This window comes from Dendronephthya gigantea, unplaced genomic scaffold, assembly GCF_004324835.1.
Source record: "Dendronephthya gigantea isolate DGI-Jeju-01 unplaced genomic scaffold, DenGig_1.0 000000F, whole genome shotgun sequence".
Lineage (NCBI taxonomy): Eukaryota > Metazoa > Cnidaria > Anthozoa > Malacalcyonacea > Nephtheidae > Dendronephthya > Dendronephthya gigantea.
In genome coordinates, this window is record NW_021163010.1 from 3,334,580 (window position 1) to 3,352,722 (window position 18,143).

Genomic DNA, 18,143 nt, shown 5'->3' on the forward strand with positions numbered 1-18,143 from the left:
CCTTCGAATCACGAACCTACCAGTTTCAACCAAGCCTCCATCATTTCAAAATGACACGCCATTATTAGACAAAAAATGCACAAAGTCTTGAGTAAATTCATTGTCTCTTCCAATTTCTCGACTCTTCAAAGGTGTTAGGTGCAATTATGGTGCAGATTCAGGAGTTCAACGTATATTTAATATTATATATGGCCTGTTTAAACAGCGGTATAATTAGACTAATTGATTACCACTAAGATTTTGACACGGACGTACCTATAAGCTAATTTGATAGAACCCAGTTGTTGCTTTTCATTGGTTCATGTTCCCTATACACAGGCTGAATATCAAATATGACAAAAAAACTAAATCCGAAAAACAAGATATCTCGAGAGTCAATATATGTCATTCATTCAAACAAAGCACAGTTTGAGACACGGTCCGTCGCTAGATAAGATATGTTCGTCTTATGCCCGTCTGATTTCTTTTAAAAGCTATTGTTCCTGCTGTAAGTAAATACGACGTATATATAAATTTGTACTTCCCCCAAATAAGCGGTCTAGCTATACGGCTCTATTTCGTATTTATTTCCGTCATCTTTATACAGAAGATTATTCAGAAGGCATTCTGACTGAACATTGATGGTGACTGTGAATGTCGTGTTTTAATCATATATTAATGACTCTCAAGATGTCTTGTCTTTTTTGGTTCTTTACTTTACTTTATAATTGTCGGCTGTTAATCGTTTTCTGGTGTAATTTAAAAAAACTTTAATTCAATGTTTCATACTAGTCAGCCTGTAGTCTTACTATCAAGGTCCCTTTGCATATCAGCACTAGTGTAGATACTAAGGTGCAACGTTACTAAGGGACTTGCATGCATGAGATATAATAGGGTTAATAAAAATTAGAGCAAAAAAACTTGCTATAGAGTGAGCAACAATCAAGTCGGTCGGTTTAATTCAAAGTAATAGGATTAAAGTAAAACTTGCTAATATTTCTATCTGACGAAACAGAAACTGACTGGCCTATAACTGGCTAATATCTATGGGGCAGGGTATGTATACCATAAAGGGAGATTAGCCTACGACTTAGGTAAACATGTAGTTTGTAAAAGCAGCTTATATCGTAGAAGCTTGCTCAGTACATATATTAGGCAACGTTTTTAGCATTGCTCATGATAATGATATGCATTCATCGTGTGTGACAGACGAATTCATTTTGAACATTGATATTGTTCATTAAATTAGTTTGAAAAATTTAATGAAGAAATGCTTGTTTACCTTGCAACAATGTTCATGTTTCTTTGTTCTTTTTCTCTAAATACTACTTATAGCTATAGATAAATTAATGGTTTGTCCTTCTTCCTCATAAACTATGAAATAAAAAAGATTCAATAATTTCTAAATATGCATGTATAGATATTAATAATGCAACGATATGATAAAGTCTGCCAGGAAACATCTGCCTAAATATAAGACTAAACGATTAAATATGCATTTGTATTTGTGTTTCTGATGCACTATTGGGCAAATCCCATTTATCAAGTTGTGCTTGAAATGAATTATGGATCAGTTAAGTCGGTGCTTGGAAACATATTTTGTCTGATTCAAGCAAAACTATACAATTAAAATATTCGTTCAATATGGCGTCTATAAATAGTTGAGAGAATAACATATAAATCTACAATGTTTTACACGAAAGAAGAGTTCTTGGGAATCCTGAGTAAGAGAGGTTTTAAGTTGCATCTCATTGTGCTTCTCTGACGCTACTAAGAACTTCACCTGCATTAAAACAATAGGTAAGTGAGTTTAACTTTTTGCAGACATTTCCTTTTGACAAGCATGCATGCATGCTTCATATAGATGACTTAAAAAAGCACGTAGGTGTACATTTGTTATTATTGCATAATATATGATTTGCTTATTACATATAACCAATAATGTATGTACAAACACAAAATTTATGTTAAGGCTATGTAGGTTAAAGAAATTTGACATTATATTATATATGGTTGCTATATATAGCCTTTGACCCACAAGGCGATATTCGCATTTATTCCCTTTGAAGTTTTTCAGCTGTTTTCTTATATAACAATCTTTATTATCTTCATTTAATCACTGCCGTAACAATATAAAGATAAGCCTTGTAGCTATGTAAAAGCGTATATGGTCTACGTCTATTTTATTCGTTTTACAAGAATTTGAACCGATGCATGTTGTGGTTAAGATGTATATTTGATGACCTAACCTATTTTACTTAAGTGTTCAAAATTAGGGAGTTTCAGTGATTACGATATTTACTTCGTGATAATTTTCTTCATGTACTATTGCACGGAGAACTAAAATACTAGTTTTGAATCATATTATTACGGAATTAGTTAATATTTCATTATTAATGGTAGTTGAAATCTCTGCATGTGATTTACTCTACATGTATATAACCGTTTTTCTCGTTAGATCTTATCTTAATTCTGAAACCACTAGAAGTAGTAAGTTCCTATAAATCGATAGCCTAATGTCTTAACGCTAAAGGAACCCGCCTTTCAGGGGATTATATATATGCATGAATACCATTTATCCAATATAGTAGTAGCACAAATCCAAATTATTTCTTGTGAATAGTTTTATGCATTTATGCATAACATTCTCTTAATCCTTTATCTTTGAATTAAAATGTTTTGACTCATTATGTCTTATATATATGCGTGTAGCTTATTACAAAAAATATTTTTCCGAGAGGTGTGACAGTCTCAATATAAAATAATCCTAACTTTTAATGTAATGTCTAATCTTCTTCCAATTTTACATGCTAGTTCTTACTATATAAGCCAAATTTGATGATCGTTTCAGTAATTATGCATGGGGAGGCGTTGAAAATAGAGCCACTTCAATTTATAATAGAAATCGGAAGTATTAGTTCATTATTATTTGCGAGAATATGGCTGCATGCTGCAAGCAGTCAGTCGTAAACTGTACATGTAAAGTTTACGGTGTATTAAAACTTAAAAAAAATGTTTCTCTATTAATTTTACTGTTCTCTCGTAACCCTCGAATTATGAAGTACTTAAATACTCTGTTAGAATATATTTTAATTTCTTATTTTAATGAGCTATGGTCAAATTTTCTTCTATAGATTTATATAATTGTTTTTGCCAGCCCAAACAAGTTTGCTTGTTTCAACAAATATCTAGGCAACTGACCGATAAAGATTGGAATTAAAACATACGTGGATATTCTGCACACGCATAAACCAAATTACAACAGCGTTGTTGTTACCAACCAATAATACATCGCGAAAATAATTGAGATTTTTTCGTAATGACGTAAAAAACAATTGCGTGTAATCGGATTATGCAGGGTTTTTGAATTAAATAACGGCCGGGGGCGACTTTTCATTTAATCTCAAGTTAATGTTTTATGTCTGCCCACCTTCATTAATTTCTTTTCTTAGTATTCTGGCCACAATGTTTCGTATTTTGAGACTTACGTTTCCAAGTAACATTCGTTTTCTGATGCGAAAATCAAGTATTAGGTTATGAGATTAACGTTTAGGGGAAACCACGAACACGTAAAAGGACCAGTCGTTTCTGGAGAGCCAAGTAACTGAGTCATTGTTCAAGGTTGATGTACAACAGCTTGCTCCAGATTATATTTCATGCTCTGCCGTAAATGTCAATCTTAATCTCTCTCGCCATAGTTACTCGAACAGTACGTAAAAGCATTTTAATGTAACATCTTTAATCTTCTCGGAGACACAACGTTGGGAATCAAGTTTTACTGCGCTTCCAAGTCAATCGCTTAAAGGAATACAAAATTTCATCTGGGTAAGAATGGATGTATATGCGATGTAACAATTCCCCGCGAGTTCTCTATTCAGTTCATGGAACAGCAATAAAACAAAAAACCCGTTTTCTATCCATATTTTTCCAACGTGCGGTGGAAATTTATTTTTAGTGCTTAGCATACATTGCCGCGTGCATTCAAATTTTGGGGCCTGGGTAAGAATCAATTTCGGGGACTTTTCCCTGGGCACTCTTTCTTCCCCTAATTTCTCGATCAAATTGGGGCCTATATCGTAAATTCTCCCTTCTGCCTCGGCCCCTCTTCAATGCGTGACCGAATCGTTTTCCGAAGAAATGCCCCAGCAAGCCAATAAAATGGCATCCAACAGTGTCAGACAGTGGTTAGTTTAGAGCCAAAGTGGTTTCGCTCGGGAATGAATGGTGCGACGTATATTATAACCATCGGTAATATAGGATTTTATTCTCTTTCGATTACTCATACTGACTACCTCCATCAGATTCAAAGTGAAGGAACAGGATTTTGAGTTTATAGCTTATTTTTGTACAGCCAATTACCTGTAATTGCAAAAGATTTCTGTCGGCTTCATTTGATGCTTAATAATTAATGCAATGCACAGTTCAACATACATGCATGTATATATACGTAGCAGTCGCTAGAGCGTTTGGGAAGTGCTGTCGTCTCGAGGAGAGACGAGTATGCATGGTTTCCATGCAGGCTATCAAAGGTTAAACGCGACGAAGCTGCTGATCGATGTAGTATAAGTGTAGACGTGTAACACAAGGAAAGAACGAAGATTCTTCCACTGGTAAGATGCAGTTTGATATGTTACGAACAATTGTTAAAACCTTGTACATAACATTAAGATTGAAATACATCAGTCACAATAGAACGTCATTCCAACCACTTTCTTGTTTGCATACAGATGCAACTTTCAGTTAAATTCCAATTAAATAAACCTAGTCCGTTTGCCAAACATTTTTTTTTCATTAAAAAAAAACGCGAAAACATCTTGTGAATAAGTCGTAGACCCTGGGAAACGGTTGAAATATTAATCAAAATATGAAGTGTAAATTCAAAAAACCCATTCACGAAACTCAGTGTATATATAAGTGTTATATGACGCGCACGGTCATTAAGAAACCATGCATGCAGTCATCTTGTGTTTCTTTTATAAATCTCGTGAGCTGTATAATTGCTATTTTAAGTTATATACTATATATATAATTAATAATCTTCACACTCAGTTACTCAGTATATAACATGTTTTCTATCATTCTGTTTTCTGGTTCTTCTTTCGTGCACCCCGAGTTTTTCATCAAATCTATCACGTCATTTTAGCCATCTATATATATATAATAGATGTGTCTTTGAACACTGCATGCTAATGGACGATGCATGTGTGTATGCAGTCTGGGAGTTTTGTTCCCAAGGAATGTCTCTACTGTATTATAAGATATTCTAAATATATCTCGCTTGAAATCAACTGAATATCCATGAGGAAAAAGCAATTACTTTGAATTTAGATTTTAAGATCGATTTCTCTAGAAGAGTGAAATATTTGTTTTTTGATAACTTGTGCCTTGTGGTCGAAGCACCTGCTGCCAAATGTTTACTTTGTTGATAACTAAAAGAATTCTGTCACAAATTTCGACTAATTACTTTTTCTTCGACCTATAATCACACAACAACAGACCCGCTAATCACAATTCGCCTTAATATGACCAAATAGGAAAGTTTCCACACTATAAACATGCCGAAAAAAACAAACCGCACAGCACAAGCCTCACGTACAAATGTAACACAACTTTTTACGTGGATATATCTTATCATGACATCAATCTCATCTGGATAATAACATAATTTCGCCTAGAATGCTACAAAAATATCGACATAAATTTATATAGATATATATCATGCTCTCTCTTTGAACTTTAATTGAAATCCTCTGCAAATTCTAAATACGTACAGGAATTAATATACTTTTGTTTGTTGATGGTTTGTGGTGAAAACACCTGTATACATTTTGACGCGCATCAGTAACAACTTGATTCCCAAAGTAGAACTTTCTCGTTTGATTTAAAATTAGAGATCCGTCTATATATTGTTTGCATAATTTTGCCAGTGGCCAAGTCACAGATATATAGAACGATCGATGTTGATATAAGAAGAAAGCATATGCGTGGTGCATTAAATTGATGATCATCGCGTTAAACTAACTTTCAACATTTAACATTTTCGCATTGCCATTGATTAAAGAACACTTCATTTTTATTCAGGTGTTAGAGAAGTTGAATCTTCTTTTCGAAAAAATATTTTTGTAAGATAATTGAATGCAAATTTCCACGATGTTGGGATGTAATTCATTTCGCTGCCGAGAAGTAATCAAGATTATAGTCATATTCTACATTGCCTTGGATGTAACTGAACTCACGAAAGCGAGGTAAAGTACAAAATATTTTATATACTAGGTCTGTATAGTCGAGAGTATAAAAATAAATGCTACACAAATAATTCGATTAAGTTTGCCCTTAATCATCAATTACACGTACCGGCAAAGTTCATGGTTTAAGGCTTTGGAGGGACAAACCTTAGAATCAACTGAATACATATGTTCAAAATTCAAGACACTCGGATTGATTTATAAATATTTTCCCAAATTTTTCTGTAAAGAATATATCGTCATATTTAGAGAGATGAATGAAGTGGGAGGTCACGATCAACAAATACACCAGCAAGTTAAGAACAACAGTTCAAACGAAGACCCCCGATCCAAAAGTGAAAATACTACTCGGGCTCTTCTTCGTCGGGTTAAAAGAGGGTCGTCAAATAATGGAGATGTAACAGCGTTACTGGATGAAATGTTACATGAAGACAATTACGACAGAAGACGGAGACCTGATAATAAAGGTGCGTCTTGATTGTACAGAAAATTATTTTCATTTTGTTTATCACTGACTCCGAGTCAGTGATCTTTAACAAATGTAATATGTTTATATTCATGCAGGTAAACCAGTAATAGTAAAAGTTGGCATATGGGTGATAGCTTTGGATTCTATAAATGTTATAGATATGGTACGTCCTATAATAAACTAGCTATATACATATATAATGTTAGCCATATCTATGATAGAATATATGTCATATAACAGCTTTATATATATATATATATATATATATATAATTATATATATATATATATATATATATATATATAGATATATATATGCGCATGCGCCCCCTCAATCTTATTATACTAATTATTCATGCATAATCCAGTAATAATTCTTCATATATAACATGATTTCAAGGAAGAGACATTGAAAGTCACCCCATTTAAATCTGTATACATCCGTCTTTATACAGGATTGTATTTTAACGTAGCTATATACGCTATCGGCAATTATTAAGCTGTGCAAAGACTAGTTTAACACATAAATCTTACTCCCCATGCAATCACTCCTTATTTTGCTATGAATTATTCTTTTTAAGGACTTTAAAATGGATTTCTTTCTGCGTCAACTATGGATAGATCCAAGACTGGCTCATATGCAAGGCAAAACGTTTACCATAAGTAACAGAATATTGAACAGAATATGGTTACCTGATACATATTTCGTCAACTCTAAAGAATCAAAATTTCATAAAGTTACGCTTGAAAATAAACTTCTTGAAATAGCGACTGATGGACTTGTCCACTTTAATTCAAGGTAAATATAAGTGTAATGCAACTAAGTTCCGTTTGACCAAAGTGGGAGTGAAGACCTGCCTTTTCACATTGCTATACCCTATATTAAAGTTAACTCATTCCGAAAAGTTGAAAAATCTCTGGTCCTTTATATATAATGGCAGTTTCAAATTTTCTTGGGTTCTTAGAAGCAGGCAAAAATAAGTAAAAAAAGGGCTTATAGATTAATTATTGTGGATTTTCTTCATATCATGCATGCATGCGTGCAAAATCAGGCGTGCGGTCCAAAATCAAACTGTTTTTTCACCAACATAGGGTGACAGTAAAGCCATCGTGCCATATGGATTTGAGAATGTTCCCAAATGATGTGCAGAAATGTAACTTGGATATAGAAAGTTGTAAGTCTTCATGTAATTCCAATCGATGTCTTTACACCGGCTTTACACCGGATAATTGTGCCCGCGTTTGCTATTTTAGATAGCTACAATGAAAAAGACGTAATATTACAATGGGAGGACAGAAGTGATGGAGGTTTTGGAATACCATTGCGCGATTTACCGCAACACAATATATCTCAAACACTCACGATGGAGCTGCGAACTCAGTATATGTCAGGTGAGTCAGTATTAATAATAAATATCGCACAATGAAAGTCATTATATCTTCTTGTAAGAGTATAATGGCATAGTCAACAGAAGTCCCTAGGCCTGATGTGACTTTAAATTGCTTCATTTAAAGATGCATGCCATGCAAGTGGCCGAAAGAATATATCGTCATGCATTGAAAATAGTGTGAATTTGTTGTTTTTTCTTTTTAAATTTTGTTTTATACCCCGTCTCCGGCCTCACGACGAATGGTTACTCATTCGATTGTTTTTCCACGCCTGGTATGGTGATCATATTATACCCAAGTTCACTGATTGTTCCTTAGAATACGGCAAGAAAAGTGTTATTCTATTTACTCTATAGGGAACTGGAGTGGTATACGGGCTGAGATAACTATAAAAAGGAAAATGGGTTATTTTTTGGTTCATGTTTATTCACCATCAGCACTGATTGTTGTTTTATCGTGGATCTCATTTTGTATTCCACTGGAGTCAACAGCAGCCAGAGTTACGTTGGGTATTACGTCAGTTTTGACCACAACCACCATTCTCAACATTCTAAATAACTCTATGCCCAAGGTAAAATGCTATATAGATAGATATGTAGGCTATATTGGGATATTTTAGATGTTCCTCTTGGATTGGAGGTCACCCACTCAGTTGCATGAAAATATTCACCATCAACATTAAGCAGTAAAGGAGTATGGATTAATGGATGATATTTACAATGTATTATGTATAATTATTTATAGCTGGTATTTCATGCACGATTTTCTTCAATTATTGATTGTCTATATATACCAGTAATACCATAATTTCACGGCATATAACGATTCAATGCATGTATATACCATAATAGCGCATGTGTTAATGAATTTCCTTTTATAGGTTTCTTACGTAAAGGCGATAGATTGGTATCTTATTTGTTGTTTTATGTTTGTATTTGGTGTTCTTGTGGAGTATACGATTGTTTTATATCTGGATAATTTGGGTCAACGAAAGAGAAAACGAGAGGAAATACGGAAAAAATTAGAGAGAGAAGAAAAAGCCAAAGTAAGCATCTTGAACATGCATGCATGAACTGAACAAGATGGGTTATATATATCATCGTCAAATTAAATAAAGCTATGCAGTTGTGAATTTCCATTTTGTTTTTAGGAAGAGGCAAAACGGCCATTTAAAAACGAGCCGAAAAAGAAACACATTTATGCACAGATTCGTAAAGAAGGTGAGGTAGCCACGTATGTACATGGAGACCCTAAACCTAAAAAGAAGAGGCTACATATTAGAATTAAAGAATATTTGCTTCGTTTGACAGTCCGAGATATAGATGAACTCGCTAGAATTTTCTTCCCATTAACATTCATGTTATTTAACGCTGTATATTGGCTCGTATTTTTATCATAAAACATATTTTTAAATACGTTAAAAATAGCATATTTTTTAATCGACAAGTATAATAAAGCCGGTCCGACAGATAGACCTGACAATAATTTGTGCTGGGCATATTGACTTTGCAATGAATCTAAAATAACCCACAACACCATAGAACACTTTTTATTATGTGGCTTTTTAAAATCCTCTTGGTTGACGAGCGGTCCGTAAAACCTATATCCGGACCGTGGTCTGTATTATTCCTTATCTGGACTAGTATCCCGGAAGTCTCATGCAGTAAAGCCTGGCCCTGGGTCTGATATTTCACAGTACAGACCTTACGCTCCGTCAATAATTAGTTACTATTAGTATTACCCTAAAGGCGAGAGCGGTCGCATAAGGTCTTCGCATTTCAAGCTAGTGAGGGCCTTCTGAAATATACAAAATCGTAGCTTGTTTCGACAGCTTTTATACCTGGAAAAACTGAACAATAAATTGGTCTACAATCAGAGATCCGTAACAATGTTATATATGAACTAATTACATAATATATTTCACCTAAAATGTAAACGACATTCTACTAACATTGACATGACGAGCTTCTTGTTTTGTATAAAATCATGCATGTGTTTCACAAGTTTTCATTTAGTGAAATCTTCATAGACATGGTACAAGTGTACTTTATCAAATACAAGCAATTAAAGCAAACACTAAAAATGAGATAATCTAGGTTTCTAGAAAATCTAGAAATCTTTAGAGACGAAATTTATAAACAATCACTTGTCCTAGAAAAGGGTTGTGTCGTTGCTTGTCACAGTACTTGCAATTGCTCTAATATTTTCCTAATTTAATGATATTCTCAATCTGTTCAATTGTCTACAGTACTAACATACATATCGTATTATTGAATATATTTTCATAAGATTTTAACTACTGCAGTTTTGCCAGTATGACTTGATTGGTTCAATATTACTGTCTTGGATAGCCTCCAGGAGGTCCTTGATAGGGATAACCCGCTGGATACTGATATTGTTGCTGCTGTGGATATCCTTGACCTTGGTAATGCCATGTTGGAGGAAGTGTCCCTGCAGGGTACCCCGGATATCCGGGTGCTATAGAGGCAATACCCCCCGGAGGGGCATAGTTGGCATAAGGTTGATAACCGGTTGGCATGGGTTGGTATCCACCAGGGGGGCTGGGGTATGGTGCTGATGGTGCAGGGTGACCACCAGGAGATGGAGCATAACCATGAGCTGGGGGCATGTTTGCAGCTTGTTGGGGAACAAAAGGTTGTTGGGATACTTGGGGTTGTTGAGGTACAGCAGGTGTTGGATCTGTTTTACGTGGAGGTCGTGACGGCCGTGCTGGTGGTTTGGGACGCTCTGGAGCTAAACAATTTAAACAAACAAAATAATACGGAAGCTGGTCTCAAAAAATTGATGTGATATAATTGTTAAAAAATTGCAAATTCTTAAATTCGCAACATCTAATGATTGTAGTCGTGTGTCTTACCATCATGATGTTTAGGTGTATTTGGCACAGTACTTGCTGGGGCATTTGCCAGGGCCTGCTGGAGTTCTCTGTTACAGATAGAAGATTCAATCATGGTCAAATTTATGGTAGTGATAACGCAGTGATATTTTACAGAAATTTTGTGACCATTGAAATGTCTGCGCGCAAAGGACGTGCATGAACCAGCAGGATGACGCATTCATGTGAACCAACATGACAACTGGTCATACAATTAATACAAAGCAAGAATATTCATTTATTTTGGCCAAGAAAATTAGTACCAGAAACAACTTTTAAGTACTTTATCACCGTTTAATACCTTGAAAGGTCTTCTTTCTCTGTTTTACGTGCAAACACAAGATCAGATATCTTTGATTGGTACTTCAATAAAATTTCCGTTAGATCATTGTAAAACTAAACAATAATAAAATAAATAAGAATTGAATGACAAAGGATAAAACATCTGGTGATTTAGCATGACTCAATATTTCACAATTCTACCATTATCTGCATGTTTAGGACATAAAAGCACTTGTCGTGCTTCTTTTATAAACTCTACCTTGGTTCCTTCCATCAAATTAGATGTCAATTCGGTATACACATCATAAGCAGCAGCTAAATCTTTCAATATCTTTTCTCTTTCACAAGCAGCTTGACCTGACGTCTTCTCTCTAACAAATTTATCGTTTGTTTCCTGAAAAGAAAATAATCACCCATCCAACAATGATTAAAACCATATCAATTTAACAGCATGACTGTCTGCATGTGTACATCTATTGGATTGTTCTGTCGCAGAACTGTTGTTCGGGATGAAATTCGATGAAAATACACGTGATACACGTTAGAATGTGGGCTCGATCAATATCTAACTATCTTTTTCTTTACCTTTACTTTTTCCACCAATTTTTCTTGACGTTTTAGTGACTCTTCAACTTGTTCTCTCAATGGACCATATTTTTCGTCTATGCCACCTGATGTAATCCCTTCAAGATCTGTTATTGTGCCGTCTGCAGCCAGGGCTCCCAGAAATTTCGCCGCTAAAGATGATAAAATCATAGATTTTATACCAAAAACACTGTCAGCAACAATTTGTCATCAGGGAGCTTGGAGATCATAATGCTGGCTGATGATTGGGTTTGGAAATCCTAGGAATCGTCGTGTTTAAATTGCAAGATCGTTATCAGTATATATCTTTACAACATTAATAGAAAAAATCATTAGATGACAGACAGTTTACATGAATTCTTACCCATATCTTGAGATGGTGATGTGAATTCACTTTCGATGGCTTCACGTTCTGCCTGAATGGTTTCAACTTCTTCCATAAGCTGACGTAACTCTACGACAACAGGACTTGCTGTCTGACCTGACGATTTAACTGTTGGAAGACTGTTCGCAATTTCCTCCTGAATATTTGAAATACGAAACAATGCTAAGTGTTAACGCGTAGGTTATACAAAGCATTTGCCCCTGTTGAAGATCTATAACTTTGGTAAAAACAAGACCTGTCTATCTTGTCAACATTCGAGCAAACGCAAACAACCTATATAAGTTAATATGCTTTTTCACGTACATCAGTTTTGGACAGCAAAATAATCGACTGTCGGTGCTCATTATATTTTTCTTTAACAATCTTATCAGCATTTGTGGCATTTTCCACGATAGCCCTGTATTTAGCGCATTCTTCACGTAAGTTAGCGGTTAATTCAGCTGATGGTTTGGGTGTCCATTTTTCATGAAAATGATCTCTCATTTGGGTGTCCTGTCGTTCCTCTTCGTCCAACAAGCGAACGGCCTGAGAGAAAAAGGGTGATAGAGACGTATCACTTTTAGCACAGCTCTTGGTCTTCAACATGGCTCAGTGAGAACGACTTCACTTTGAAAAACAACTTGGGAGAATATGCAACTTATGATAATGATTCACAATAAAAATAAACTAATGCTAAAGAGAAATCGTTTCCACCCAGCCCAATTCCAATGACTATAGGTTTACTTATAGTCTTTACTTATAATCACACATGCGGCAACTAACCTCGTCCAAAATCTCTCGGTTTCGATTCAAAAGCTCAGGCAAAGCTTGCAGCTGATGGTCAATTGTTCCCAGTCCTCCTTTCTCTCGCACTGACGCAGCTTTTTCAAGTACAGACTTGGGAACCTGATCTCCAGATAAATCTTCAATAGCAGCGGGCAGGTTCAATGATGCTAAAATACTAAACAGAGAAAACTCGCAATTATTAAATTGGAAATGGGAAAGGGCTTATAAAGACATTTGATTTATTGTAGAAAGTGTGAAAGAAGAAAGAAAGAAAGCGTTTGGAGTTAGAGGAATCATTTATATGAATAAATAATCTATTATTATCAGCATAATTATATACCATACGTTACCTTTTCAATTCCTGAGTGGCAGCTCTTGAGCGGCCAACTTCAATATTTGTAATTTCCGCTTGTCTCGATTCAAAAGCTTGTAAAGCGTTATGCACAGCGGTTGGAACCAACTTTTCAAAAATATCCTTAAAATTGCTCGTTATTGGAGTGGGTCCCAGGGGTATAGATTTCGCCAGTGCAGCACGGCCGAGTGCTTGTAGGGCGTCAGGTCGAGGCTCTTGATCGTGATAGATAAAATCATTGTCTTTCTTTGCCTCATTATAAGCACGGTTGATTTTTTCTGACCAAGTCTGCGAACAAAAATTTACACGTGAATTTTCAATAGATCTTCTAAAATGATAATGAAATCAAAATGGGACAGGTTTAATGTAGTGATACTACAGTAGGATAGGTAGGTAGTATTCGATCTACTTCCTACATAATGTGCATTTAAACATTTATCAGCTATGGTTGAAAAATATCATAGTTACAATGGCTTCAATATACACCTAAAATAGAGTAACGTTATACCTGAACATTCACTGTCCCTTGGCTTACTCGGACACACTCTGAAATGTTATTAATTGCAACCTAAAAGCAGGAAAAACAGAAATATCATCATGAGATATTTTGATAAGAGCAATTGTCTCGATGCCAAACTAAAAAGTTTCAGGATATCTTATTTCGTCCATTGTTATTTCTGTCCTAGTAGAAACATATAGTGTACCTTGAGTCTGGAAACCTGTTCACCATAGGCACCCTTGTCCTTCGCAACTGCGGCTTGATGATATTCTGCCAGTGCTGTGAAGTAACATTTTTTTCCAGATAACATCGGAATCCATTCCTGTATCGCATTATAATCTATTAGTCGTAACTACACGGCGTCTTATCATAATTTTTGCATTTTAAGAAATGTTTGCATTTTCACCTTATCAAACAGCTGCCGGGCTACAGTCACATTAGCGGCTTGAACTGCCGCGTTGTAGAAATCAGAGGTTTGAGCTGCGACTTTAGCAATTATAGAGTCTTTCATTTTGTCTAGAAAGGTTTATACATAACACAATATTTTACTACGTGCATTTATGTTTAGGAAACAACACGACTAATCAGGCGCGGAGCTAGGGGGGGGGGAGGGCTTAGGGGGTGTCACCCCCGAGAAAGTTGATTCTGAGGCTCAGTCGGTAAAATTGCTATTTTAGTCGGCAGACAAAAATATTTTTTAAACTATAGACCGATCCAATATAAACTTGACAAAGTTTCATCCAGAGTGTAGTCGGTACAAGTCCGTCGATCAGTCGGTTTAGATTACTGCCTTCCCCCTCCCTTCCCCCGTAAAATAACCTGAGGACGGCCCTGTGAGTAATATAAACCTCGCCATGCACGATTATCAATCATACCCTGAATAGCTTTCAAGCAAAAAGCTTCCTGAGCTTGTGCCAACATGATCGCAACCAGTGCAGCCAAGCACTCCAGTGAGAGATCAGAGGTAGGAATTTGATGTAAAACACTGAAAATACTTTCTTTGATCATTTCAAATGTTCCACTTGATGCCTGTATAAAGAAATAATATTTAGCAATATATAGCTAGAGAGTAGCAGTGTTTTTTATGGCTGACGGACATACAAGCAGGAATAAAGTTCTTCTAAAGGAGGCAGGACTTACCAGGACTATATAATCCACAACTGGCTGGCGAAGTAAGGGATGATGGTGTTTACAAGAAAGAAATTTTTACCTGAAAATATTTTGCAGCAGTTTTTAGGCCATCATCCGATGTTAGGTTTTGAGAAGCGGCAATTTGGCTTTGCAATGCACCAATATTGAATAAGAGACACATTTTCTCATAAGAAGCACTGGCGAGACCTACAGAGGTTAGAAAACTTAGAATAGATGAACGTCACTGGCTTAGGTTTCACACAACAGACCCTTAGCATTTCGTATCTAAAATTGCCTGACACGACACGAACCTGCTTTGCCACTAGATAGCCAGGAGCCCTTATCAAAAGCATTATACCATGAAAACGTGATTCGGATCTGTAATAAAAAAACGTTGTGAATATTATATTTTTATTAATATTTTCAGTTTCAATCTTCGCGCCTTTTTTTAATAACTCGAATAATGATCGCGCACTATGATTTTTTTGAGGGACGGAGATTGTCAGTATGCGTTGCGTGTTTTTGGTCCCATATAGGGAGGGGGGGGGTAGGGTTAACTACCATTGTCCACTTCAGTTTTTTCTCAGAGAGGCCTCAATTGCTGGTCAAAGGCTCTTCATTTTTGCATTAAGATATTAGATTGATTAATACCTGGTTTTCTGATATGGGAAGCTTACTTTCCATTGAGACAAGTTGGTCATAATATCTAGAGATGAGATTTTTGAACATAAATCATTGACATGGTGGATGGAAATTAAATTATAGTCTGGAATGTGCATTTTGTAGAGAAAATCCCTATGACAGATCGGATTAACGGTCTTTAAAACGTATTTGTGAGTTTTTGATAACATTCAATGGTGAATGTATTAGATATGGAGCATCATGCTGAATGCCAATCCTTGAGATTTTCAAACGGGAAAATGATTGCCAACCAATGAAAATGGCTGCCTATCATAAGACATATTTTTACATTCTTCAAATTTTGATAATATTAGAGAACTCTCTGAAATATGTATATATCGCCCCAAAAAAGAGACCAGAATGTTGACAAACTGGAACCAAAATGATTAAATGAATAGAAAGTCGCGAGACAGACATGCAGTTAGACTTGGGCCCGCCTGGCGCTATATAACTTCGATTAAATCTTAGTATTCCTAAATCGAGGATCCTCTTTAATAATTGCTATTTCCAAAGCTGAAATTTCACTGCGGCGTTTCAAGCATTTTTACAACGGTTGAAAAAAACACTAGCCGGTGGATATTAGCGCTATCCGGCTTTCATACAACCGGCCCCTGACGTTTAGTAAGCTGAGTAAAGTCTATTTCAGATACATACATGTAGTAGCAAGTAACAATAAAAATAGAGCACGTAAATGCCAGTTAAATACACATAACACTTTTTGTGGCTGTTTATTCCACAAGAAATCGGTAGCGAAGTGGTTTTGACACGGTGTTGATATATATACTGTGTATCACTTTAATAACATGATGGTTCAAATCCTACAATGACCCTCTTTTTATTTTGTTCTATTTTTTTTTTCTATAAGTTTGGAACATAACATTATAATGCAATTTAGTTAGTTCTAGGCTTTTGGGATTTTTTTATGCGTATGTAATAGTCCAAAACAGCCATGCTCACATTTTAAACCCAATGTATTAAGTTTTGCAAAGCTGTACATACACTTCAACATACAGCAGTTTTGCTGCACAAAATGGTTATATGCAGGCACAGTTGGAATTTTGCACAGGTAATTCTTATGTTTTAAAGAACTTGCTGGAAATCTATAAAGAACTTTTTGATGATTTAAACAAAATTTAAGAAAATTGTAAATGTTTAAAAGTGAAAGCACCCACAAAGTGGCAGTCCTTCCTGTGGCTTGTTTCAAATTCTTTAAGACATACAATTATTGACCAAATGCCAAAATTTCAAATGCTACCACAAAAACTTTGGCAGGATGTTTTTACAGGGTGGATTATGGACAAAGTGAGGAAAAAAGGGTTAAATACAACAGAAATATGAATTTGACTTGATTTGAATAGTGTGGAATAGTTGATTATCCAAGTGTACTATTTTTTCTCTGTAGCAGAGAGAGCAGATCATTGCACTTGAATTGGAGAGGCATAGGTTCAATTCTAGTGAGGATCCAAGTCGTATATTTTTGAAACAATGGTCAGGTCTAAACAACCACCTACGTAGGTACAATTAAGTAAATGCATTATACGCAAGGTGTTAATGCTTTATAACATTATATTGTTAATAATCTATTTATTTTCCGGCCTCATTTCACAGAGTAAGGTGTTTTTATTTGTATCAGATATTTTGATTCATCTTTGATGAAGTCCATAGCCTTCAAAATGGCATGGTGAGTCAGCACATCTGTCCTTCATATATCTTCGACATATCTTGTTCATGCAGCTTTGTTTTAATCTGTGTTTACACATACATGCATATTGGGCAGTAGGAATGGTAGTGTTAAAACATTTGGTAGTTGTAGATGCATGCAGTTATAAACAACAGTATATTAACTATTTACACACAGTATATTTATTATATATTTTAACATTCTAGTTAGAAATTAGAATATTGTATTGTACACAAACTTAGCTTCATCCATGAGATGTATCAATGTTTTTCATGTAAAAAAGATTGCCTTAACCCTATTTTGAGATGTTTAATTAAAAGAATAGCCTAGGCTAGTTAATATTATGTTTCTTGATCTATCCACTTCCTGAGATAAATTTTTATAATTTTGTTTAAACGAGGGTGTAACATCTTCGTGGGTTAGAACACATTTATAGTCATATAGTGATATTACAAGCAAATAAAAAGTTAAAAAATAAATAGAAAACTTTAAGCAAGTTTCAAAATTATGTAATATTATACCTTAATAAAGTATCAAGAGAGGACTGGTGTCTCTCTGGAGCTCGATTAACAGCGTTACTTCGTAATTTGTTTAGCTCGGTTATACTGCCTTTGAGCTCATCGTAAATCTCCGCTGAAAACGTCGCTTTTATAAATTTTTCCAAAGGTTTTTTGAAATCAACCTCACTACTACTAGAACGTTTTAAGGGAACGCAAAGCCAGTTTACCGCCGCCATAGTTCTGCAGGATTATTTTTGTAATATTACGTAAAAGTTCAGAAATAAACAAAACGAATGAGTTGCACT

The 18,143-nt window shown here is 35.2% G+C and overlaps 2 protein-coding genes across 3 annotated transcripts; one reads left to right on the top strand and one right to left on the bottom strand.

The window, feature by feature from the left end:
- The first annotated feature begins 1,462 nt into the window (after positions 1 to 1,462).
- Positions 1,463 to 9,761, top strand: LOC114518860 (gamma-aminobutyric acid receptor subunit beta-2-like). 2 transcript variants are annotated; one of them, XM_028539981.1, is made up of 10 exons: positions 1,463 to 1,779; positions 6,061 to 6,224; positions 6,474 to 6,691; positions 6,789 to 6,856; positions 7,274 to 7,491; positions 7,785 to 7,867; positions 7,947 to 8,084; positions 8,438 to 8,652; positions 8,962 to 9,126; positions 9,232 to 9,761. In XM_028539981.1, exons 2-10 carry the CDS (start codon positions 6,115 to 6,117, stop codon positions 9,478 to 9,480), a joined length of 1,464 nt encoding a protein of 487 aa, XP_028395782.1. In that variant the 5' UTR covers positions 1,463 to 1,779; positions 6,061 to 6,114; the 3' UTR covers positions 9,481 to 9,761. The 2 variants fall into 2 exon arrangements, with proteins under 2 accessions (XP_028395782.1, XP_028395058.1); XM_028539257.1 differs by lacking the exon at positions 1,463 to 1,779 and adding an exon at positions 3,884 to 4,589.
- Positions 9,762 to 9,823: 62 nt separating this feature from the next.
- LOC114517032 (programmed cell death 6-interacting protein-like) lies at positions 9,824 to 18,111 on the bottom strand. Its single transcript, XM_028537041.1, has 17 exons — positions 17,860 to 18,111; positions 15,628 to 15,682; positions 15,288 to 15,354; positions 15,056 to 15,183; positions 14,721 to 14,874; positions 14,252 to 14,361; positions 14,051 to 14,167; positions 13,855 to 13,914; positions 13,345 to 13,634; positions 12,992 to 13,169; positions 12,533 to 12,754; positions 12,209 to 12,365; positions 11,845 to 11,996; positions 11,519 to 11,653; positions 11,279 to 11,373; positions 10,960 to 11,027; positions 9,824 to 10,835 (listed from the first exon to the last, which is right to left on the bottom strand). The coding sequence occupies exons 1-17, from the start codon at positions 18,072 to 18,074 to the stop codon at positions 10,417 to 10,419; spliced, it is 2,622 nt and encodes an 873-aa protein (XP_028392842.1). The 5' UTR covers positions 18,075 to 18,111; the 3' UTR covers positions 9,824 to 10,416.
- Positions 18,112 to 18,143: the final 32 nt, after the last annotated feature.